This window comes from Vanessa cardui, chromosome 6 (assembly GCF_905220365.1).
Source record: "Vanessa cardui chromosome 6, ilVanCard2.1, whole genome shotgun sequence".
Taxonomy (NCBI): Eukaryota; Metazoa; Arthropoda; class Insecta; order Lepidoptera; family Nymphalidae; genus Vanessa; species Vanessa cardui.
This window is the reverse complement of record NC_061128.1, coordinates 11988321-12011958: the sequence shown is the minus strand read 5'-3', so window position 1 is coordinate 12011958 and position 23638 is coordinate 11988321. Positions and strand designations below refer to the sequence as shown.

General features: G+C 31.7%; 4 protein-coding genes across 4 annotated transcripts; 2 read left to right on the top strand and 2 right to left on the bottom strand.

Moving 5' to 3' along the window:
* The first annotated feature begins 219 nt into the window (after positions 1 to 219).
* LOC124530496 lies at positions 220 to 1603 on the top strand. The gene is made up of 2 exons (XM_047104681.1): positions 220 to 379; positions 474 to 1603. The coding sequence occupies exons 1-2, from the start codon at positions 220 to 222 to the stop codon at positions 1601 to 1603; spliced, it is 1290 nt and encodes a 429-aa protein (XP_046960637.1).
* Positions 1604 to 3686: 2083 nt separating this feature from the next.
* Positions 3687 to 7559, top strand: LOC124530252 (GPN-loop GTPase 1). The gene is made up of 9 exons (XM_047104309.1): positions 3687 to 3905; positions 3986 to 4111; positions 4245 to 4412; positions 4928 to 5124; positions 5477 to 5668; positions 6067 to 6119; positions 6630 to 6715; positions 6798 to 6941; positions 7456 to 7559. The coding sequence occupies exons 1-9, from the start codon at positions 3866 to 3868 to the stop codon at positions 7533 to 7535; spliced, it is 1086 nt and encodes a 361-aa protein (XP_046960265.1). The 5' UTR covers positions 3687 to 3865; the 3' UTR covers positions 7536 to 7559.
* Positions 7560 to 9458: 1899 nt separating this feature from the next.
* On the bottom strand, positions 9459 to 16914 carry LOC124530295 (FAD synthase-like). The gene is made up of 5 exons (XM_047104398.1): positions 16720 to 16914; positions 12872 to 12942; positions 10964 to 11320; positions 10347 to 10468; positions 9459 to 9989 (listed from the first exon to the last, which is right to left on the bottom strand). The coding sequence occupies exons 2-5, from the start codon at positions 12914 to 12916 to the stop codon at positions 9767 to 9769; spliced, it is 747 nt and encodes a 248-aa protein (XP_046960354.1). The 5' UTR covers positions 12917 to 12942; positions 16720 to 16914; the 3' UTR covers positions 9459 to 9766.
* On the bottom strand, positions 14855 to 16722 carry LOC124530294 (tRNA (guanine(37)-N1)-methyltransferase). Its single transcript, XM_047104397.1, has one exon. It carries the CDS (start codon positions 16680 to 16682, stop codon positions 15312 to 15314), a length of 1371 nt encoding a protein of 456 aa, XP_046960353.1. The 5' UTR covers positions 16683 to 16722; the 3' UTR covers positions 14855 to 15311.
* Positions 16915 to 23638: the final 6724 nt, after the last annotated feature.

Sequence of the window (23638 nt, the reverse complement as noted above, 5' to 3'; positions counted from 1 at the left end):
ACGGACGCGTCATACCGTCCCATATTCAACCTGCGACTCCTAAATCAATATGTGATAACCGACCATTTTCGACTTATAAATGTACATCGCATACCAGACTTCCTCCAACCTCGCGATTGGATGTGCAAAGTGGATTTGTTGCAGGCCTATTTCAATCTGCCGGTAGCCCGGTCACATCGTCGTTTCCTACGGTTGATATACAAAGAACAGTTGCTAGAAATGACATGTCTCCCTTTCGGCCTCAGCACAGCACCGAAGATATTTGCTTGTTTAACGAATTGGGTTGCGCAAATTCTTCGAGAAAAAGGTTTAAGGCTTGTGGTTTACCTCGACGATTACCTCATTGTTACATCAAGACCCGAGCGTATTGTCCGAGCACGTAAATCTCCTATTGAACACAATAGAGTTCCTGGGTTTCCAAGTAAATTACGGAAAATCGATAATAGTCCCACGAAAATGCATAACTTATCTAGGCATAGTTTGGGATCCATGGTCAAATCACAAATACCTACCACAGGAAAAATCGGCGGCCATAGTCACCAAAGTCACACGTGTTTTAGAAAGCGGCAAGGAAACTCTAAAAGACTTGCAGAGTTTGGTGGGTGTATTCAATTTTGCCAGTTTTGCTGTCCCTCGGGGGAGGTTAAATCACCGAGCCACGCTCAACTTTCTAAATACATTACCAGATCAAATGGTTTCGATGAAACGTTCTCTTCCCGATCAAGTGAGACGGGAACTACACTGGTGGCTCAAAAATTGCCACCTGGCAACACGAATACATGTGCCTCCACCAATACATTTTCTTGTCACCGATGCCTCGGACCTTGCCTGGGGCGCACAACTGGACATCAGAACATTATCAGGCACCTGGAATGTAAAGGAGCAACAACTGCACAGCAATCAAAAAGAGTTGCTTGCCATTTTGAAAGTCCTGGAAAATCACGCAGAGAAAATGGCAGGGAGCTCGATAATGATTCAATCCGACAACCGATCTGCGGTAGCGTATCTTCGCAACGAGGGGGGAACGAAATCTCAGCCTCTAACGAAACTAACTCACCGCATACTTCAAATCATGGACGATCATCGGATACACTTCAAAATCCATCACATTCCGGGTCTATTCAATCCACAAGCGGATTCATTGTCCAGGCTTCACCGTCCTCCGGAGTGGCATTTAATGCCGAATTGTACGAAGATCGTGTTTGTGAAAATGGGAACGCCTGTGATCGAACTGTTTGCGTCGAAGACCGCCCGAGTGGTGGCGAATTATGCAACCTTAGACCTCAAGGATCACGAGGCAATGTATCACGACGCTTTCAGTATACCATGGAATTTTCCGCTGGCATGGATTTTTCCTCCACCCTTTCTAATACCCAAAGTGCTAATTCATCTGAACCAAGCAACAGGCCTATATCTCATAGTGGTCCCTCGTTGGGAAAAGGTATTTTGGAGAGCGGACCTGAAATCACGGAGCGTCGCACCTCCATTCACATTGACAAACCTGAAGCGGTTTTTGATCGACACAACGACAGGGCTTCCACCTCCGAAAGTCCAGGACATGACTCTGGAAATCTGGAAATGTGGGGGTGGTCTGAGAAGTTAAAATCTTGGGATTTCGCCCAGATATCAATGCTTAGACGTTCCTGGCGGCCATCCACATGGAAAACATATAAAGTAGCGTGGTCTCGATGGATAACATGGGCAAAAGAGCATAAAAGAGACGCAACCAAACCAGAAGGTTCTGATTTAGCACAGTTCTTAGCTGATTTATATTTAAAACATAATCTATTATAACACAATTCTTCTCCATAAATCTGTAATTTCTACGCTATGTAATGCAGAATTGTCCGGTAAACTGAGTGAAGATGTTTTGGTCAAACATATTCTGAAATCCATATCTTTGAAAAACCCTAAAGTACAGAAACCTCCAATTTGGGATATTAGTATTCTGTCAAATTACATGGAAAATTATTCTGTAGATAATAATAATATATTTCAGACGGTCCGACACACGGCCACATTACTTATTCTATGTTCAGGTCGCAGGATACATGATTTGACCTTATTATGTGTGGATAGCGATCATTGTGTGATTCATGAGAATTATGTTATTTTTTGGCCTCTTTTTGGGTCAAAAACAGATTGTAATGATTATAGACAATCAGGCTGGAAATTGTTGGCCAACAAAGAAAATGAAAAATTAAATCCGGTGTATTGGATAAATAGAACGATTACGATTTTAAATGAAAGACGGAGCCGGTCAGGGTCTTTTAATTTGTTTATGACCCTACGTGGATCACCATCCCTAGCCTCCCGTACAGTCATTGCAGGGTGGATAAAAACGCTTTTGAGAGATGCAGGCATTAAAACAACTCCTGGAAGCATACGTTCCGCTGTAGCTTCGAGCAATTGGATTAACAATTTTCCTCTTGATGATATTTTGGCTCGAGGAAACTGGAGATCAGCTAACACTTTCCAAAAATGTTATCGGCGTGAAGTTTTATCTTTTTCAAATAGTAATTCCACCTTGACTTCACTGTTTAATCCTGTACATTGAAGTAATTTAAGGGATTGTATAAATTGAACTGATTTAAATGATTCATTTTCATTACTAAATTATTCATATCTAGCTTGTAAAATGAATATGTTTTCAAATATTTTCATTTCGGTTGAATTTTAATTGTTAATTAATTGTTATACATTATTTCCATTTCTAATTAAAAATAAATAAATAAAATAATAAAAAGCTTATTCTTTCATACATTATTTTTATTAAGTCACATTGGCATCTTTTCACCAGGCGATATCAAACAAGTCTCATTATTTAAGCTTCTAATAACGGTCAAGTGGTTTAATAGAAGCGTTTTACCTGTTTACCATTTTTTTTAGTGAAATGTGATGGGAATCGGATATGCCTATCTCATTATTTAAACTTCTAATAAGGTAAGTAGTTTAATATGCGTTTTATTTCAGGTAAAACGCTTCTATTATCGTCTAATAAAATTGTCGATATCTATACATATAATAAAATTGGAATGTCTGTTTGTAATATTAAAGTAGCCCTTTTTTACTCAATGCATATGTATTTATTTATACACGGTACATATACCGAAATAACATTTTTTTTTAATTTTTGACGGTCTGTCTGTTCGTCTGTCTGTCTATCCGTCTGTATGTCTGTCTATCTGTTTGTTCCGGCTAACCTCTGGAACGGCTGGACCGATTTCAACGGAACGTTCACTATACTGGCAGTTAACTGATAAAAAAGGGAGTAGGCTACAATAATATATTTTTTTGGCACCGCTAGTTATAAATAAATAATTAACAAAAAATAACATACTTCATCACTCACATCACATCACAGAGTACATATTTACAAACAGTTTAACCTTACAAATGGATTTACAAAATTTATTAACTCAAAAATTTGCTAGATTTTTTACATGGTAGTAGATTTGGTCAAGTCATAAAAACTTGTTAGATCTGAAGAAAACTTGGGATACTACAGACACTTTAAAAAAGTGTACCCAAGCAAAGAGACTGAAAATAAATATGTAATTGCAAAAATATATCGTAGAAACAACGACGGAAAAGTGCTTCGTGAATGATCGTTAAAAATATTTATTGTAAATGTGTTACGATGTGTATTAACTTTTAGTTTTAAAGATTGGCAGCTCCGTTAAGATGTCAATGTCATTTTTATTGAAATGGTCAAATTGCAATGTTTTCATCATAAACATAAAGGCTAAAGCGTAATTCATATTATACTTAGAAAGTCTTATGTTTCATAACATAATATAACATTTGAAAACAAAAATAAGGAGAATATAACGAAGTACTTACACCAGTTAACTAATATTAAAATATGGAAGAAGTTCCGAAGCCAGTATGTCTCATAATATTAGGTTAGAACAATACATTTTACAAAAAATAATATAACTCTTATACATTAGTTGTTGATTTTAAATATAAATCTATAATTTAGGTATGGCCGGAGCGGGGAAAACATCTTTTACAAAACGGCTAGCCGGTAAAGTTGTAAACGGTTCAAGACCGTATTTAGTCAATTTAGATCCAGCTTGTCGAGAAGTTCCATATCCTGCTAACATAGGTAACTATGATCGTCTCCTTTTTAAATCATGTTCTATTTTAAAAGTTATATCTCATAAAAGTACCTGACAAAAAAATAATACCGTGTAGGTTATATATAAGTTGTACATTAAAATACTCATGTTATGTCCCAGATATAAGAGACACAGTTAATTATAAAGAGGTCATGAAACAGTATGGTCTAGGACCAAATGGTGGTATTGTGACTGCACTTAATTTGTTTTCAACAAAGTTTGGACAGGTTGTTGATCTGATAGAAAAAGCTGGAAAAAAACACAAATACTGTATAATTGATACACCAGGTATGTAAAATAATTTGTATTTAAATTTACTAAATATAGCAATAATTGTTTATTTGTTATTTCTCCAGTAACTCAATATTTATAGTATGTCATTCTCACAGATAATCAATCATTTATTTATTTGCCTTAATAAAACAAAAAATAAAATTATACCTGCATATATATGATTCTTCACTTCTGTATGACACATCACCTTTTTCACTGTGATAAGCATTTTAGCAGAAAAAGTAATTTTATTTTTGATAAAAGAAATAAAAAATACTATTCTAAGATATCCTTTTCTTTTTTTTTTTTATTTAATTTACTACATCCACGGGCTCGCAGATGCCCGTGCCTTTTTTTACATTTTATATTAAACATTTTACATTTTATATTAAACACAGGCAGTTTTTAATATATTTTATAATAAACATCAGCAGATCTTCGCTGGAAATCATTCCTGACATTATATGATATCATACTACTATTGTAAGTTGAATAATCTTGTGTAATTAAGTTTGTAATTTCTTTGTCAGGTCAAATAGAAGTATTCACATGGTCAGCTTCGGGCACAATTGTAACAGAAACATTGGCATCATCCTGTCCTACAGTTGTTGTATATGTCATGGACACTGTGCGGAGTGTGTCTCCAGTGACATTCATGTCTAATATGTTGTATGCTTGCTCCATATTATATAAGACAAGATTACCTTTCATTGTTGTCATGAATAAGGTATGTAACGGTATCTTCTTTGGATTTAATGATGTGGATGTTGATGACTCATAACAATGAATATCATTTGATGTAATTTTTTTGCAATTTAAAATAAGTTAGGATAGGGTTTTATAACAATTAATCACAACATGTGGCTTCACTAAGATTCATTCATCTCTTGCTTGTTAGTGAAAGCATCTCTCAAGTCTAGATGACACGAAAAGCAAAGTAAAATATTTTGAAACTGGCTCGCAACTGACTTAAAATAAATTTAAATATTTTTAAAGCAATAATGGAACTTGTAAAAATTGTACATAACTTTAATGAGTGGAAAAATAAGTTAATAATTTATTAATAAAAATTCTAACAGACGGATGTAGTAGATAACAGCTATGCAGTAGAATGGATGAGAGACTTTGAAACATTTCAAGATGCATTAGACGCTGATGGTGACGGAGAAGGGGGCACATATATTGGCAACCTCACAAGGTCCATGGCATTAGCTCTTGATGCTTTCTATACAGATCTGCGCTGCTGTGGAGTTAGTGCGCATACAGGAGATGTAAGTTTAATTTTGCATTTAATTCAAATCATCTAATTACAACATGTCTTGCAATTATTAGTCATAAATATTAAAAAGTCATACTTTTAGTGGTTTTTATAGGTCTTTTCTGTTTCTATATACATTTGGGGCATTCAAATAACAGTAGTACAGTTTACAGAAAAACATTATGATGGGGTGTCAAAAAAAAAATGCTTTACGTAATACTTGAAAGCTCCCTTTGACATCCGAAAGAAAAAAGACAACTTTTAATGAATATTTTTATTTATTTATTTACCCTCTTGAATGGTTGATAGAAAAGACAGTGTGTTATTTTAGATTTCAAATAGAGAATGTGAACGATAGAATAGCCTCCAATATCTCAACATTGATTATATTTTCTTTTCTTTGGTTTTCAGGGTATAGATGAATTTTTCAAATTAGTTGATGATGCAGCAGAAGAATATGAAAAGTAAGTATTATTTGTAATTGAATATATACTACAATACATATGCGTCATTGATATCATATTGAAATTAATTCCTAGTCTATTACTAGACAATGTTTTTTTTTAAATTAAACATTCATATACTAATTAAGTTAAAATAGTTTTCTTGTAAAATTTACATATTATGACAGAGTTCACTGTCACTCTGTCATAATATGTAAATTTTACAAGAGAATATGATTAAAGCAAATGTATTCTAATTTAATGAAAACACAAACTAAATTGTATACCCAAAAATCAAATTATTTTCAAAGACAATAAGATTTAGGCCTAGACAATTTTAATTTTTAATAATAAAACACATTTGTAACTCTCCTTGGTAACGCATGGTTGACTTACAGACTCATACAACACTTATAGGTAGAGATGGAGTGGCTCTAATCAATATTTAAATTTTCATATGTTCATATAACATTCACCCATTATGATGAAAATTGTACACTAGATTTTTAAATAATATTATGTAATTTTCAGAGATTACAAAGCTGATTGGTTAAAAATGCGTGCAGAAAAATTAGAACAGAAAAATAATGAGGAAAAATTAAAAAAAACTGTTAAAGGTAAGATAACACTACCGAACCTTTCTTACTCTGTGACTCGGATGGTTTATTTATTTAATTTTTATAATGTATCTTTTTACAGATGATTCAGACACAATCATAGATAAAAATAAACTAATAGAGGAAGTGCCGGCTGGTCGGGAGATAAGCGATATGTATTTGAAGCATCCCGGTAATGACAGTTCCAGTGACGACGAGGGCATTGAAACTCAGCAGCCGGAGACAGGTAATGTAAATTTCCAAGAATATAGCTTGAATTAGAAAATTTATTATATCTTTGATTCATCGCAGCCGTTATCCATATGATATATGCTGTGGATATTATCATAATCTATAACCTAATAGCTAAAGAATCCATGAGGTTTAATTTAAAGAATATAAAATAGTAACTGGTACCTCTGTATACATTCTGTAATGTCATGTATAAAAGTATAAATAGTATTTTTTACTCATATCGATAACACTATGAGATAGGCATACATTGGATTAAATAAAATAAATATAAAAACCAAGTAAATGCATAAAATATGTCTATAAGTTAACTACAACCTTCTGGTAACACGGTAACACTTGAGTTTGTTGCCGGTTTTTCTAAGAAGTAGTTCCAAACCAGTTTACTACTTTTACTTTATAATTTTTCCCAAGTAACGTTAACATCTTAATTACAATAACATTGTAACAACTTGTAAGTGTGACGTGTGTGTAATTTAACGTTTAATATGTATTTAAAATGTTTGCAGATGACAAGAGCGAAGATGTTGCCGCATTTCAAGATTTTTTCATGAAGTATGTTAAGCATAACAATGAAAGTAAAACTTGAAATAAATATTATCTAATTTTCTAATCATAATTTTATTCCAAAAGCCCCGTTTTTGTTGCAATACCATATCACGGGCGGGACGGGTAATTAATTAAAACATCGAAATTATTTTGATAAAACTTTAATTAGCAATTTCCAAACAATTTAACATTTAAGACATAAGTTATCACAGAGCTGCATATTAAAACAGGACGGTTAAATTTAATTCTTTATTGAATTTTAACATTTAAATTTAAATAAGTTTATTATTGTTAGTGTTTGATAATTTGCTGGCTCGGGAAAATGTATAATTATCATTGTATTTTTACGCACTGTTGGAATCAATGGAGAGGTTTAAAAATGGTTTATATATTTTTTCATTAAGTTGTCCTTTCCTTTGTATGTCTCGTGCTAGCAAATTTCACTTTTAAACTGGAATTAATTATCTAATTTTATAAAAAGTCATAAGCAAATATTACCATTCACATAGTCCTCAGTAATTTAAATAAAATTTGAGCTAATGTCTATTATGTAAAATGAAAATAAAATAAATAAATAATAAATTCGAAATTTAAATTAACATTGTTTTTGGTTCGGCTAATCTACAATAGTGATAATTGATATACATAAATTTGTGTGTCCTCACTCATGCCCTATCATTACAACAATGCCATAAGGTCACCCACGTTCTTTACAATCACAATCCACTCTACAGTTATTCAACTACCATTTCAAACAGCAATGCTGTTCCCATTGGAAAGACGGATGAGCCAGTGTAAATATGGGTACAGGGAACTTTACATCTCGGATTCATCATGTGTGATACATATGTTGACAATGTTAATAGTATATACTTCTTATTGCACCAAAATATTTGTGATACGATAGTCACTCATTGTCAGGTACTTTTCCAAGTTTGGCTTCCTATTAAAAACAATATAACTTGTGTTTTGTTATCATAGTGCTTACATAACACTATAGAGGGTTTCAATTATAATACTAAACTTAGTGGAGCAATGTGTTTTTAATATAAGAACATAAATATTATTAAATATACATTTTTTAATTTAAAATCGGTAAAATAAAATAAAGTTGTCTAGACATTGCTAATTTACATTCAGAATTATTCATTTCAAATTACATATCATTTATTCATGTCTCATTAAGTGATGTTAATTTTCAATCTGTACAAAATTTGTAATTTGGCGTTTAATAATTAATTATACTAAGAGAAATGAGAAACATTCAAACCATCAATTTGATTGATAAATTAAAATTTTCAAAGACTATTTACTTAGTTTGAGTATTAAGTACATTTGAGTTTCTATTACATAATGAATTAAGTAACATTCAAATTAAGAACCTGTTTCATATAATTTAAATATAAATTATACTTTAAATTAGACATACATTTAAATTGTTTTTAAACGAGGTAGTGATACATTAATATTAAAAAAAAAAAAAAACAGTAAAAGGATGTTACGGCTATAACATTTTCAAATGAACTAAATTTACTATAAACATTATCACATTATTCTTTTACGATTTTTCTGTACACAAATGCATATATTATTACATAACTAATTCAATCCTATTAACCTTTTTGAACTGGATACATAAATAATTTTTATCTGTGGTTAATTGAAATAGTTTTTTTTTACTTGCAATGATAGTTTGTTCATATCATATCATTCAAAGTGTATTACACCCACTTCCACTATTGATATAGACTGTCAAGTATAAGTTGGCGTTCCTGTGGCAGCACCTGCTATAGCCTTTGTTTTGCGACTTTTTTGTTTATTTTACCAATATCTCCCTAGAAAATAATTCTCTACATCTCATTTTCAATAGATTTTGGGTAAGTTTTCTTAATAAGGGTAAATAAAACAAATAAGATATAAATGAACCAAAAAAAATAGTACATGTTTTTGCCACACGCCAACTTACACTTATACTACGGCGTTGACGTTTTGCATGACAGTCCTACACACAGGGTTGGCACCAGACGAACAAATCTTCAACACTCGACAGCATGAATACCAAAGTTTGTATATAGAAACTTGTTATTATTATTTTTTTACTGCAATAATTTATTTTCATTTTAGTCATAATTCTGTCATAGACAAATCTACCTATGAAAATGTATTTGTACCCAAATTATAGTCAATCGTTATTAATTTTAGCCTATAATTAAATCTAGATATTATTCAGCTATATCGAAAAGTCAGAAAGTTGATTCGATTTCATTTATATCATGAGACATCTGATTTTACTTGGCCTATACAGGGGCATTTATCTATTGGGTTTTGTACTGCGTGTTCTGGTACGGGAACATTATTTGTTCCTCTCCCAGCTCTCTCGAGGGTCGGGTCAGCGAGCATCCAAGCAGGTCGATGGGTCACTCGGCCTAAGGAATCTTTGCATGCGAGTGATGGATTTGGCCAAGTATTATGAATACTCCCTATTGATGTGTATCTGTGAATAAATATTTAAATATATTTTTTTTATGTAACAAATATTATTATTATAATAGATTATAATATTTTTTATACATAGTCTGTGTTCATGATTGACACAGACTATGAATAAAAAAATAGGTGTATGATTAATATTAGAATTAGAACTGTAATTAAAAATTGAAAATTGGTAACTTTTACAGGTGAAACTATTAAAGAATTATATATAATTTATGGTGTATGTGAAACATTAGAGCCGTTAATTAGCTTCTTATGAGTCACACATTATTTATAGATATGACCACCTTAGTCATATTTACGTGATACAGTTGCTCGTTATTTCTATTAAAAAAAATAAGTGTTTAGCCCCACTTACCCTATGTTATAAAGGCTACAATATGGCACTTGTCTCTGCAGAATGTAACTCCATATCTGATGATAGCTCCAATTTAACAATGGCGACACTCTCACAATCTGTGGCCAGTTGATATCTGTTTTCTGGGAAATAGATAAAATGTTCAAGTGTAGGTTTTATAGCCTATAGGTCAGCAGTTACCGCAGTCCTGATTTAAACACGTTCGTGCTGATAAATAGTATTTAAGAATTTCTGCTAAGATTTTTTAGTAGCATTCTAAAGTTTAGATTGAGGCAGTTTTGACTTTGTCGTGCCTTGAAATGCATGAACTGTTCATGGTTCCTCCCAGAACAATCTCATTGGATACGATTCCATTCGCTTATGGGATTGTATAATGCTTCTATGTTTGCGCACATATTTGAGAACTATAACATATCATGTGTACGATCAGACAAATCTCCAAAAACTCCGACTGGTTTACACATTTACGACATTTGTACCGTAGAAAAATAGGTTATTTAATTCCGTTAATTTTATAAAATAAGAAATAATTATAGACATTAAATATATCAATCAAAATTGACTACTTACCTGACAACAATAATGTAACTACTATATGTTTGAACAATTAAACATACCTGCATAAATTTCAACCCTTCGCTGTATGGATCTGTTCTTCTCGTTCCCAGTAAGCATGCTTTTAATTTGCTGTCTTGGTCCATTGTCTTTTGGAGTGTCGTCTTAATTTCTCCCTCGGTCACTATTATTCTAACACCGTAATGTTTCTCTATTTCTTTTACAAAATTTTCGATTTCTTTAAACGGACCAACGGTTCTAATGTATACGATTTTTAAGTCTTTTGCTATATCATCTCTTTTGTACAAATCTTTTAGTATGTTTATTGTGACGTCTAGTAAAACAGTGCAGTCTTTCCCGCCATTGAATGATAGGAACACTTCCTCAAGTTGAAACTGAGTGAAGCATTCTCGTATAACCTGTCAATTGTATTAAAATTAATTTAAAATAAAATATACAGTAACCTAACTACAGATTGGGCAGCCCCTTAACGGCAGCACTCGCCTTAAATGTAACAATCTAAGATTAGATTTCGAACATTACACGGACTGACGATAATTAATTCATTAGTGTACAATAAGGTTTTTTGGTATGGCATAAGTGGTCATCACCACCCATAGATAATGACGCTGTAACAAATATTAACCATTCCTTACTTCACCAATGCGCCACCAACCTTGGGAACTTGTGCCTGTATTTGGCTAACTTATCTTTCAAACCGAAACACAACTATACAGATTACTGTTGTTTGGCGGCAGAATACTGATGTGTGGGTGGTATCTACCCAGGCGGGCTTATGTAAAGCTCTACCATCAAGTAATTGTGGCGTGTTAACAAATAAATACAGATTGCGCTCTGCAATATGCTCAGTTATTCTAGCTTCCTTATGTAATGCTCGAATCTGAACTCTTACAATACAGCCTCCAGGGAGGAACCTTCTCAAAAAATAATTAGAGGTTTTGAGTCATTTGGATTTTTAAGTCCATATACAATGCCCGTACAGGAAATTATTTAGAAATAAAAAGAAACAAGATTAATATTCTGTCATTACCTTTAAGCGATTTATATCAGTTTTCAGAAGATTTTTGATCATGCTACAGCATTGTGGAAGTGATACAAGTACAAACAACGCTTGTTTTGATATCATTATTCTGGATTACGAGGAAGCTTTTGATTGTATCGAAACCTGATCATCATGATTAGATTTATATAGGGTCTACGGTAATAGAATTTTTCAGAAAGAAGTATTTGCGTATATTTCCGAAATTGTGAAGAAATTCTTGGGAAGACGTCTTTAAGTCGTTGGATTGGATTGCATAAGGAGAATAAATGACTACATAAATAATTTTAGGTCAGCATTAAGTTTAAATCAGAAAAGCAACTGCGAACATCAAAAATATAAGAAAAAGAACATTATGGGAACATCCTTACTAAGAGATCTTTGTTTAACACTGCTTATCGTGCATCGTGATCGAACTGTGTACTTAAATGACAATTCCAAGTATACACAAATACACACATTCAAGATTGGCATGGATGAGTATATGTATGATGCCCATTTAATGGAAAAAAGTCTTATTAAAGATCAGTAGTTATATGTCCTTACGAAGATTTATACATATAGTAGAAAAATGGGTTATATATAAGTATAGATAGCCTTCTCTGTCAATTAGCTCATTAAGACACATTTTTCTTTAAATTCATTAAAATGCTCGATCTTTTGGAACAGCACCAACCGTATTGAAATCAAAGTTTTGGAGAGTTATAACTCTGTAGATTATATTTTGAAGAAATTTTGAAGATAAGGTAGAAAACTAGTTGCAGCAACAATGGGTGAAAGTGCATTGGTAGAACAATGTTATTAAAAAAAATCGAGTTTCTATCACTTTCGACAGAAATCTCATTGGGAACTTTCGGAGGATGCCCTTGTAAGCAACGTACTAGAAAAGGTTAATATTATAGTAAGTTACCTGCTCCGTTTCTTCCAAAACTGTATCAGTATTTTCAAAATCCATTATGCCTTCACTTTTCAAACATGAATCTGAAAAAGAAGAAAAACTTTAACTTGTAAATAGTTACGAGGAGGATTACAATATGTACTAACTTAGGTATTGGTATTATTCAAAGTGTGATAAAAGAAGTCATTACTATAAACCGTTGTTATTATTATACGAAAGCAAAATTACATACACACCTACGTAAGTCAAAGAATATGTAATATATTCAGAGATATAAAAAATAGATATGTGAATTTGCATTTCGTTCGGTTGCATTGCTTACGATGTTTTTAATCATTCTGGCCAGTGAGCTATCAAGTCTCAATCGCCAAAATCATGAAAATATTTTTCAGAAGGATTTTTCCAATACACATTCATTTCATTCAGTATAATATGACGGTATTATTTACAAACGCCATCTGTATACGAAATTTTAATTTTCCACTTTATATTTAAACAATTATTCATTGTTTTTTCTTTAAATATGCCATTATATTCCACTATCAATCCTCTGAAACCCATGAACTTTAAAACTATATAACTGACGCAAAAAGATAACGTACGAATTAGAATAATAATAAAATTAGGATAATGAAATCTTCAATGAAGTATTTTTCAAGAATGTCATATTTTCAACATTGGTATTACTTGTAATGAATATTTTAGGGGAGTGCCTGTTTTGCAACATTAAGGAATCTCTTATTATTTATAAAAAACTCCAAAAACTATAAACGAATACTTTAATCGCAATTATAGTCTGGATAATATGTGTAAATTATTTGTGGCGGTGATTTAGCGCTATCGAATGTTAGATATTAGATAAATAAACATTAACACAAGAAACGCATACAAAACTTCTCTCATTGATATACAAGAAGTAAAGTAATAGCAGGGCTAAGCTATGCTCTCGTTTCTAGAGAAGGTTTAGATCTTATACCATAGGAAATTTGATAAAATTGTTTTTCTTTACTGACGAGCTTGAAAATTCAGAGGAGATTCACTTTTGAAGCTGTCATCTTTGACTAAGATTCACATGTACTAATTAATGGTATAATATCCCGGCTCCTTTAAATGTAAATGTCATATAAGTGCTGCGTAGAATTTTCTTACCAACAGATATATTGTTCAAAGTTACTAAGATTTATAATTATTTTTTGTTATAACCCTCAGCTTTTACGATTTGATTGAAACGTTTCAGCACTACATGGTCCAAATTATCGTAGTTTCAGGAATGACCCAAGTAATAGAGTAGGTTTGCCTAATGTGAGGGCGAATTGATAGCTGGAAAACCTTATATGTAAGAGTTATAGACCTCCAAAAAGTGAACAAAACTGTAACTCTTTTATGCTTAATGATATGCTTAAAAAATTCACATTGGAAATTATTGTGTAACTTTTCATTGTAGTCGAAGAACATGTCCTCAACTGTGATGTGATGTAACACAAGTATAAAAAGGATGAGGTGTTAGTACATGTACATACTTGTAAATATATGCACGCAGAACACTTAGCTCTATATTAATCACGTATTTTATTTGCCTATAATTTTTTTAATTGTATATATTGAATAAACTTTCAACATTTGAAGATGTGATTGTGTTTTCATATGCCCATGAAAATAACAAAAAGTCGTATGAATGTCCATGCTCTTATGAAAGATTATAAATAAGTCATCTCATCTCATCCTCCTGCCTTTATCCCAAACTACTTGGGGTCGGCACAGCATGTCTTCTTCCATACTTTCCCATCGGATGTTATCTCACAAGTAACATTATTTTCAGCTATATCATCTTTCACACAATCCTTCCATGTTTCTTTGATCGTCCCCTTCCTCTATATCCATCCACATTTAGATTTGAATAAAGTATGTTTTTTTTTATATTACATACTTTAAACTTTCTCATTCTCCAATATAAACTCTATTCAGTATTAAGTAAAGGTTTTTTTTGCATTCATCTAGTTATATTCATTTTCGATTGGATATTGCATATAGGTAGATAAGTAATTGTGAAAATAGTTAACTGTCTCTATTAATATGACTACCATTAATGAATAAAAATATCAATTAGTAAAAATATTTTTTTTATTTACTTTGTATAATCCAATCAGGTTCGCTCCATTGACAAGAGCGATGAATATAAACAAACATTTAATTTACATATTCAATGTATTGCTTTTTACTTTTAATATTATGTACTACAAATATATCTTTATTCCACTTAATATCCACTTTGATTTTATTAAAAAAAACTGTCTGTTAAAATGCCATTGATTCACTTATTAAATTGGACCAATGATGTCATGTTATATACATGACATCATTGGTCAGTTGTCTATTTATCCCTTGAAATCCACCAACAATTGTCTATAGACAAAATGAACAATGTATACTTATAGAACTAAATAAAAAAAACTTATTTATCTGTGTCATTTTTACATTGTTTTTTACAAGGAGGTTCATCACTTTCCGAATCATTGTCAAATATTATTTCTTTCGTTAGTTTAAATGTAACTCTCATCATTTGTTTTTTAGGGGACACATTTCTGACATCAAAAATGTCTATAATATCGCATGATATATCTATACCGATATTATCAATTACCATTTGTTTAGCAACTGTGGATGGATCTTCTCCAACTGCAAAGCAGTACACATAAATGGATATGTCACAATTAAATTTATCTTTCAGCTCTGGGTCCTTTATTAATCCTTTAAAGTATTTCAAAAATTCAACAGCTAAAGCTGGCAAGTTCATTGTTATATGGATCTTAGCTCCATCATTCAACTTCTCTTTTCCATTGCAATAATCTATTACAAATGCTTTGAATGTTGTGCAAATAAAGTCTTTGCCGTCCATGTTGTAGGATTTGAAAAAGTTCATGTTGATTTTATTGAGCTTTGCATTATGATTAAGCCATTTATATGATTCCGGATTCAAATCATTAGCAAATACTTTACATTTTTGTCTAGCAGCTGGAATAGCAAATGGACCTACACCACAGAAAACATCAAATAAAACATCCCCGGCAGTTAGAAATTTTAATATTCTCTCGTGTTCTTTGCATAGGCGTGGATTCCAATATACTTGAGAGAAATCAAACTGGAAGTTGCACATGTTTTCTTTAACCGTAACCATAAAATCTTCATCTCCGGCAATCACTTCCATACTGAAATTTCTATATGTATTGTCGATGATGTTGCTTTTATTTACAACTGTCCGACAAGTTTTGATCTTGTCAACCAGAACTTCACCGACTAGGGATCGGTATTCCAAAAGATGGTCACGCAAATTAAGGTGTATTATGTGGCCAATTTGAGAAAAACCAGTAACTATTTCCTCGTTTTCTGGTAGGACTGCTTTGAAAATAGTTTCATGCTTGAAATTGTCATACGTCAGTTGAATCTCTTGTGAATCAAAATGTTTCTCATCTATGTCATATTTAAGCAGTTTGTTGCGGTCATCTTCCGAAATGTTGTGCCACTTATTTATTTTCTCAGGATCAAAATATATGCACTTATATAAATTTTCACTTTCTTTTACTAATAAATTTTGAACAGGCTTAAAATTTTGGAGTTTTAAGAAATATGGCCTACATATTGAGATAATATTGGACAGTTTCTCGTCGGGCACTTTTAAAACTGGTACATTAATATTACGTAAGAATTTTTCACGATCAAGACACTTCATGCCACGAACACCAATTGGTACTAACAACGAATTCGACGAAGAAGACATTTTAATTCTTAAAATTTGAAAAACTTTACGAATAATGTTGACGTCCATTCAACAAATTCTAAATTATTAACATAGGCATACTAACCTAATCCGTCGTTTAATAGATAAATGTAGAACTTTGGTGAAATATAACAATTAATTTAGAATTTTAAGTAATCCGAATACTTTAAAAGATTCTTTTAAAAAGTAAATTGATTTGCATGCTGCAAAAATGAAGCAATTTATGAAACTCTACACGATTGAGACTTCATGAGTTGTGTGTATTGTCATATTGTCAATTTGACGTTAAGTCAATGTTAACTATAAAATGTCGTTCTGAAAAGTAAAAAACATGTTGTTATCTTGATACCAGTATAAAGATTAAATAACATTGAAATCGGCCGATCGTATGTAAATATTTCTACATTTTGTTTTTCACTCAAAATCGTCCGACTTCAATAATACGTGTTTAAATCAAATTATTTTTTTACTTTTAAGTGATCACTTTGAAGTCGATGTTATTTTTTAGAAAAAATATTTTATTTTACTGTTTCTAGTGTTATTCTCAAAATAGAAATTGAAAGACCTTCTGTAACAAATGGTTATTTGTTGATTTTTTCAAAAAGCGCTGAACCTATTTCGATAAACCTTATATGGGACCACTTCTGGAGCATGATATACCAAACAAGAATATAGGTAACAAAAGATATGTTTCGTGAACCTGTACTTTTCTTCATAAAAGCTACGAAGAGGAGTATAAATCCATATATTAATGTTGAAAGAACTATTTCCTAACTCCTAGTAATTGAGGAATTACACCTTCCATCATCAGCTCAGCAGTATAACATTATGATTGTCAGAAGCAAATGCTAATATAACTTCAGAAAATATGTAAAACGCGGTACATGTGCCTATAAAATTTGAGGGTTCCCCTCGATTTCTCCAGGATCACATCATCAGTCTCTGATATCCTCATCATTGTACCATTCCAGGAGTATCTTCTTTCAAACTAAAAAAAATATCATTAAAATCAGTTCATAAATGGCGAAGTAATCGGCGAACAAACATAAAAAAAGAAAAAAATATATACGGGTCGAATTGAGATCACTCCTTTTTTTGAAGTCGCTTAAAATTGATTTTTATGAATAGAATTTGTTATATTAAACGTGTAAAATACCTTACCTCCCTTAAATTATACAATTATAAAATGACAAGGGCGCCATATCAGAGGAATGTCAAGAGAATTGACTTGATGAAATAATTAAAATAATTTATGTATATTAAATACAGTTTAATTGTTGTTAATCAAAACAATTTGATACTACAAGACTTTAAAAGCAGCTTGTCAAGTGCAAGGCAGCACGGTTCGCTATTGTCTACGGATACAAATTTAAATTAAAAAACTTTTACCAACACCGGCGACCTCAAGAAAACTATATTTTGATACTGCTCTATGAATATTATGTTTTTATTCGAGCTGAAAGAATGTAAACCAACACTAACTTTGGGTAAAGATACTTTGTGTATAGTAGGTACTCTTTTCTTTGTGGGTAACTTTTCTATATTTATTTAAGAATGTTTTATATTTATGAGAGTTAGGTTCGAAACTGAATAATTTTGGTCATTCATGTCTTATATTAGTAAGGCATAAAGTTTAAATTGTTTCGTTCGGTCTTTTACCATTGAATTTAAATGTATTTATGATTGAAACAAAAATGATTCGATTTCATTATTTTATTGAACTATTGAAATAAAATTCATATTTTAACGGCGGCATATAAAGATAATACAGTTATTTATTAAAAAAGCAATCAGAACATACGTATTCCTTATTATTTATTTATTCAGTTTGTGCCAGATTCAGGCGACAATTTGGCACGAATTTATGTTATTTATTTTCCATCGAAGAGTAACTGTTTGTTTTACGTACGTGCGTTATTTATTTTTGAAATTTCATTCGCTGGGTAACGAATGTTTTACAGACAACGAGTACATTATGAAATTTTATGATTTCGCCACTCATGTGCAGGCTGCGGTTTTTCAGTATATCAAATAACACTGATAAAGTTAATATCCTGTTTATATTTAAATTATTTTAAAGAACTTTTGAACATTTGCTCAATTAGCTGCCTCACGCACAGTTTATATAAACTAAGTGTTAATGTGTAAGAAATGGACATTTCAAATTCATTAACATACTAATTACTATATAGGTTATAAAACCGTGTCGTTGTGAACCACTGATATATTTGATTAGTTAACAGGTGGGCAAATCTGCGCCGTGATTATTGATTTATACCTACTATAAACTATTTATTTAGATTTTATATTTTATTTCCGAGTATTTTTGATTTAGCAGATAAATTAGCTGGTAACAATGCATGTTATCTTACCTATAAACCTGCTTTTTATAACAAATGGATGTATTGAATCTTCAATATTAAATATTATCTATGAACAATTGTTTTCGGTTGCATTATTAATTTAATAAAAAAAAGTAAAATGACAAGCATGAAATTTTTTTTTTATCTTTAAAATAAGAGCTACTACCTACTGTTCATAAATGACGATTACATTTATACATTCTGCTTGAAATTCAACAAATACTCCTCTGTAACTCCATGTATTTTCATTCATATAATTAGTACGCCCCTACACTCTACTTGATTAAGTAATTCGCTTATATACTATTTACTTAATATGTAGATATTTTACACAAAATAGCTTTTAATACTAGTCTGTATACTCTAAACTGATTTGATATTATAATTTTTATACAAACATAATTACACATTTTCGAATTCTCTAAAATTAATTTTGTATTAAGTTTAACGAATTTTTGTTAACATTATGCCACATAAATATATCCACCATGTTGGATTTAAAATGACATATCACAAACTAGCACTTATTCTGTCAAAGTATGGAGAGTACTTCAGGAGTTACACGGAACAGATAAAGCCGAAAATATTTTTAAACGTAGAACTACTAAAATCAAAACGCTCTTTTTTTATGGTATAGGTTGGCGAACGAGCATATGGCGCACCTGATGGTAAGTGGTCACCATCACCCATAGACAATGACGCTGTAACAAATATTAACTATTCCTTACATCGTCAATGCGCCACCAACCTTGGGAACCCTTAAAACCGGAACACAACAATACTGAGTACTGTTATTTGGCGGTAGAATAGCTGAAGAGTGGGTGGTACCTACCCAGGCGGGCTTGCACAAAGCCCTACCACCAAGCAAAAAATTTCCTGTTATCAAGTAATAAAATTATATATTAAAAAAAACTGAAAGAAATCAAAAAAACGTAGATAGTCGAATCATAAATAAAGTATCACCTGTCTGGTGTCCCAAGTATTCTAGCATTTCTCTCGCTTATTTATCTTTACACAGGGGATCTGTTAACGGCACTGTAATGGTGTTTTTATGATTCTCGCCCCCATCAACTGAGCTCCATTGTGCAAGGTTTGTTATTCAGCCGCTGTGTTTTAAAGATATTTTTTTCACGCCCCTGTCATTATATATTTCACGGGCTGAAATAAATCTAAGGTTTGCGTAAGTCAGACGGAATGTTTGGAGCTATAAATTGAAACATTCTAAATAAGGTTTCAAAGATTGGTTTGAGGTGCAATCGATTTACTGATTTTGTTTTATTTGATTTTCTGACCTTCTAATTATCTAATATATTATGATAAGTCAACAATTTTTGAGTATAAAATTTTCATAAATAAAATAACTTTGCATGAAATATGTTTCAACTTTCCTTTGGAAGTTTGTCATAAATACTAAGCGTGTAAAATGTATTTTTTTATTGCATAGACTCTATGCCATAGAGCAACTAGAAGTTGTTTTTATCGTAAAAAAATAAGAGTATATTTATGTACATATTTGTGAAACTAATAATGATATTAAAAATTGAAATTATAGTTTAAATAATAGACTAAGATGATACATATATAGCCAATAATTAATTTTAATTTTAAATCACATTATTTATTATAAATTAATTGCTCTCGTGAAATTTTAGGATATGCGTTATTGATAATGTTATTATTTATTAAACATTATTGAGTGTGTTCAAATTTGGTTAAAATGTGATGAAATAGATTGCATTCCAATTTTAAAAAAGTGTATATGTTTTATTTAGTAATATTTGATTACAACCAGAAAAAAAAGCAATCACTTCGTAGCGATTTCCTTATAAAAACGTTTATTACCTACCTCTGTAAACCGAGGGAGCGAGGAACATTTAATAAAACGCAATAAAACCATGATATCAGATAAAAAGAGATTTGTTAAGGCATAATTGTGGCCCTAAACGAACGATTTTCGTAACAGCTAGGGAATATTGGGTAACATGCTAACAGCTTTATCATTCATTACATATCTTTGATAATGGAGTTTTTTTTACAAATAATTCTAAATATTACGTTTTGGCATCTTTATATAACAACAACAATAACATCCTATAAATTTCCCACAAAATCAAAATAAACTTTATTCAAGTAGGCATTTACAAGCACTTTTGAATCGTCATTTTAGAATTAAGTGAAGCTACCACCGTTTCGGAAAGTAGATTCTACCGAGAAGAACCGGCAAGAAAATCAGTAGTTACTCTTTTTCAACATTTTAAAGATACAAAGTCAAGTTAGTTAAATACAATAATTTAAATTAATACAACACAGCTGGGCTAAGACCTCCTCTCCCTTTGAGGAGATTTGGAACATATTCCACCTCGCTGTTCCAATGCGGTTGGGGGAATACACATGTGGCAGAATTAAAAATTATACACATACAAGTTTCCTCATGATGTTTTCATTCACCGCCGAGCATGAGATGAATTATAAACACAAATTAAGCACAAAAATATTCAGTAAGCACCACTGAGCTGACTGAAACTGAGCCTAGGTTTGAACCCCCAATTATCATTTATATTATTTTATTTCGGTATTGATTTATACAGTTAAGCCCATATGGACCACTACTAACAAAACTTTTCATTCATTCAATTTAATTTTAAGGTAATGTAACTGTAGATACAAGGGATATTAGCTCGCATGGTTGATGGCGCATTGGCTTTCTAGGGAATGCTTAATATAGTTTACAGCGCCAATGACTTCCAAAGTTGGTAGCTATCGACGAAATGGTTAATATTATTTATAGCGCAAACGTCTATGGACGGTGCTGACCAATTACCATCAGTTGGCTTGGTAGATCTTAATAGAACGAGAACGATCGGCATCAATTCTATGGTGATTCTTTGATAGAGTTTATAAAGCCATTCATTCATTGTCAATAAATTTAAGAAACTTAAAAGAATATAAACCGTTTACTCTAAGGCTGTTTTCGTTATTCTCAATAAAAATAACTAAAATTATAATAACATGTTAAATATGTAAATTTTGTCAAAGCCGCGTCCAAGGAAAGGATTCCGTAAATTGAACCTTTTTATTTATTACGCCGGGGAAACCTTCAAAAAGTACCACGTCCCTGGGAGAGAATGCGGGTAATTTTGGATTCTTACCCACTAAAATCTTTCGCGATGTCCGCCCTCTTTACAGATCGAAAGGGTTACGGGATCATTTTAACATAACTCTCTCCATATGGTGTTCCACTAGCATTGGACAGTTTTTTGTCTCTGGGGAGAGAAGAGGATCGTCCCTATTTCGGCTAATCGGATTCTCATATAAGGAAAGAAATAAACGTGCATCTAATCCAACCGCCTTGGACGTGTTCCGAACTGATCAATCGACTTCCTACCGTACCTGATCGTCAGTTCATATGGTATTGAAAGAAATCCAGATATATTCTTCAACTTTCAACTAAGGTGTTATGTCCCTTGTGCCTGTAGTTACACTGGCTCACTCACCCTTCAAAACAACAATACTGAGTACTATTATTTAGCAGTAGAATAACTGATGAGTGGGTGGTGCCTACCCAGACGGGCTTGCACAAAGCCCTATCACCAAGCAAGCGTAGTTTACTTACGATTATAAATAATGAATATAAGTTATTATATAAGGAGTTCGCTGGTAAAAATAATAATATAAGTATTTCATAATAATATGTATTCACATTACAAATTAACTACAGACACCATGACTATTAGTATGATGTTAATAGTCTGGAATATGTAGTCGTGTTAGTAGTCGAACTCACGCAATCGTGAACCTATCCTATAAGAATCGCTCAGTTCTTCTTAGTATAGATATGAATAAAAATAGTATAAAAATTGCTTACGTCATACCAATATCAAAATAAATAAAGTCTATTCGTTACTGATAGTATTTACGTTTTCATCAAACAAAGTACGAAAGACAAACTACTTCCAATCCAATCCATCTACTTATGATACTTTATTTACAACAAAACATATATTAAAAAGCAGTACCGTTCATGTTTATCAATTAGTCAATTTATTAGAAAATTCATGTCTGTGAACGAAGTGCTTTTAATACGAGTTTGCTAAACACATATAATTTCTCATAAAGCGTCAGAGTTTTACTCGTGTATTTTTTAGTCACACCCATTTGAAAAGTCATAGCATCGGTAAACCGGGCTTCAGTAAATGTTGACACGGCGCAATATTGCACACCGCACGATGGTTTTTGCTCAGAGCGTTTCTAGTCGTTTAAAGAAATGCCATGCCTTTATACGCTTCAACTTGTTTATGTATTTCACTTATATTTATGAGTTCGTGTAAAAGCTAACGTTTTAAATTGCAATCGTATACATATTGTGATTAAAGTTTACTATAGATTTAACACTAAACATTTATAGCAATGAAAATGTTTATTTTTTATTATTATCGTGTTTAAGTTTTTTTGATTTATTATGATAATTTCCGGGATCTACTTTTAAGTAAGCGCCATTTGAACTCGGATTTTCCATAACAATTCGATATAATCAATTCGATTCTTTTGATTAATTAAAAAAAAATCTACCTAATTACTTACTTACCTTCTGCGTTTGTGTACGTTAGTATGTGTGTATAAATAAACAAATAAAAATTCAAG

What these genes read in the sequence shown, in the direction of transcription:
- LOC124530252 (XM_047104309.1), top strand. Translation starts at nt 3,866, where the DNA reads ATGGAAGAAGTTCCGAAGCCAGTATGTCTCATAATATTAG. An exon ending in CTGTATAATTGATACACCAG is followed by an intron (nt 4,413 to 4,927) that starts GTATGTAAAATA and finishes TTTCTTTGTCAG; the next exon opens with GTCAAATAGAAGTATTCACA. An exon ending in TTAGTGCGCATACAGGAGAT is followed by an intron (nt 5,669 to 6,066) that starts GTAAGTTTAATT and finishes TTTGGTTTTCAG; the next exon opens with GGTATAGATGAATTTTTCAA.
- LOC124530294 (XM_047104397.1), bottom strand. Translation starts at nt 16,682, where the DNA reads ATGGACGTCAACATTATTCGTAAAGTTTTTCAAATTTTAAGAATTAAA.
- LOC124530496 (XM_047104681.1), top strand. Translation starts at nt 220, where the DNA reads ATGACATGTCTCCCTTTCGGCCTCAGCACAGCACCGAAGATATTTGCT. An exon ending in CGAGCGTATTGTCCGAGCAC is followed by an intron (nt 380 to 473) that starts GTAAATCTCCTA and finishes TAACTTATCTAG; the next exon opens with GCATAGTTTGGGATCCATGG.
- LOC124530295 (XM_047104398.1), bottom strand. Translation starts at nt 12,916, where the DNA reads ATGGATTTTGAAAATACTGATACAGTTTTGGAAGAAACGGAGCAG. An exon ending in TTTTGGAAGAAACGGAGCAG is followed by an intron (nt 11,321 to 12,871) that starts GTAACTTACTAT and finishes TACAATTGACAG; the next exon opens with GTTATACGAGAATGCTTCAC. An exon ending in AAGGGTTGAAATTTATGCAG is followed by an intron (nt 10,469 to 10,963) that starts GTATGTTTAATT and finishes TCTATTTCCCAG; the next exon opens with AAAACAGATATCAACTGGCC.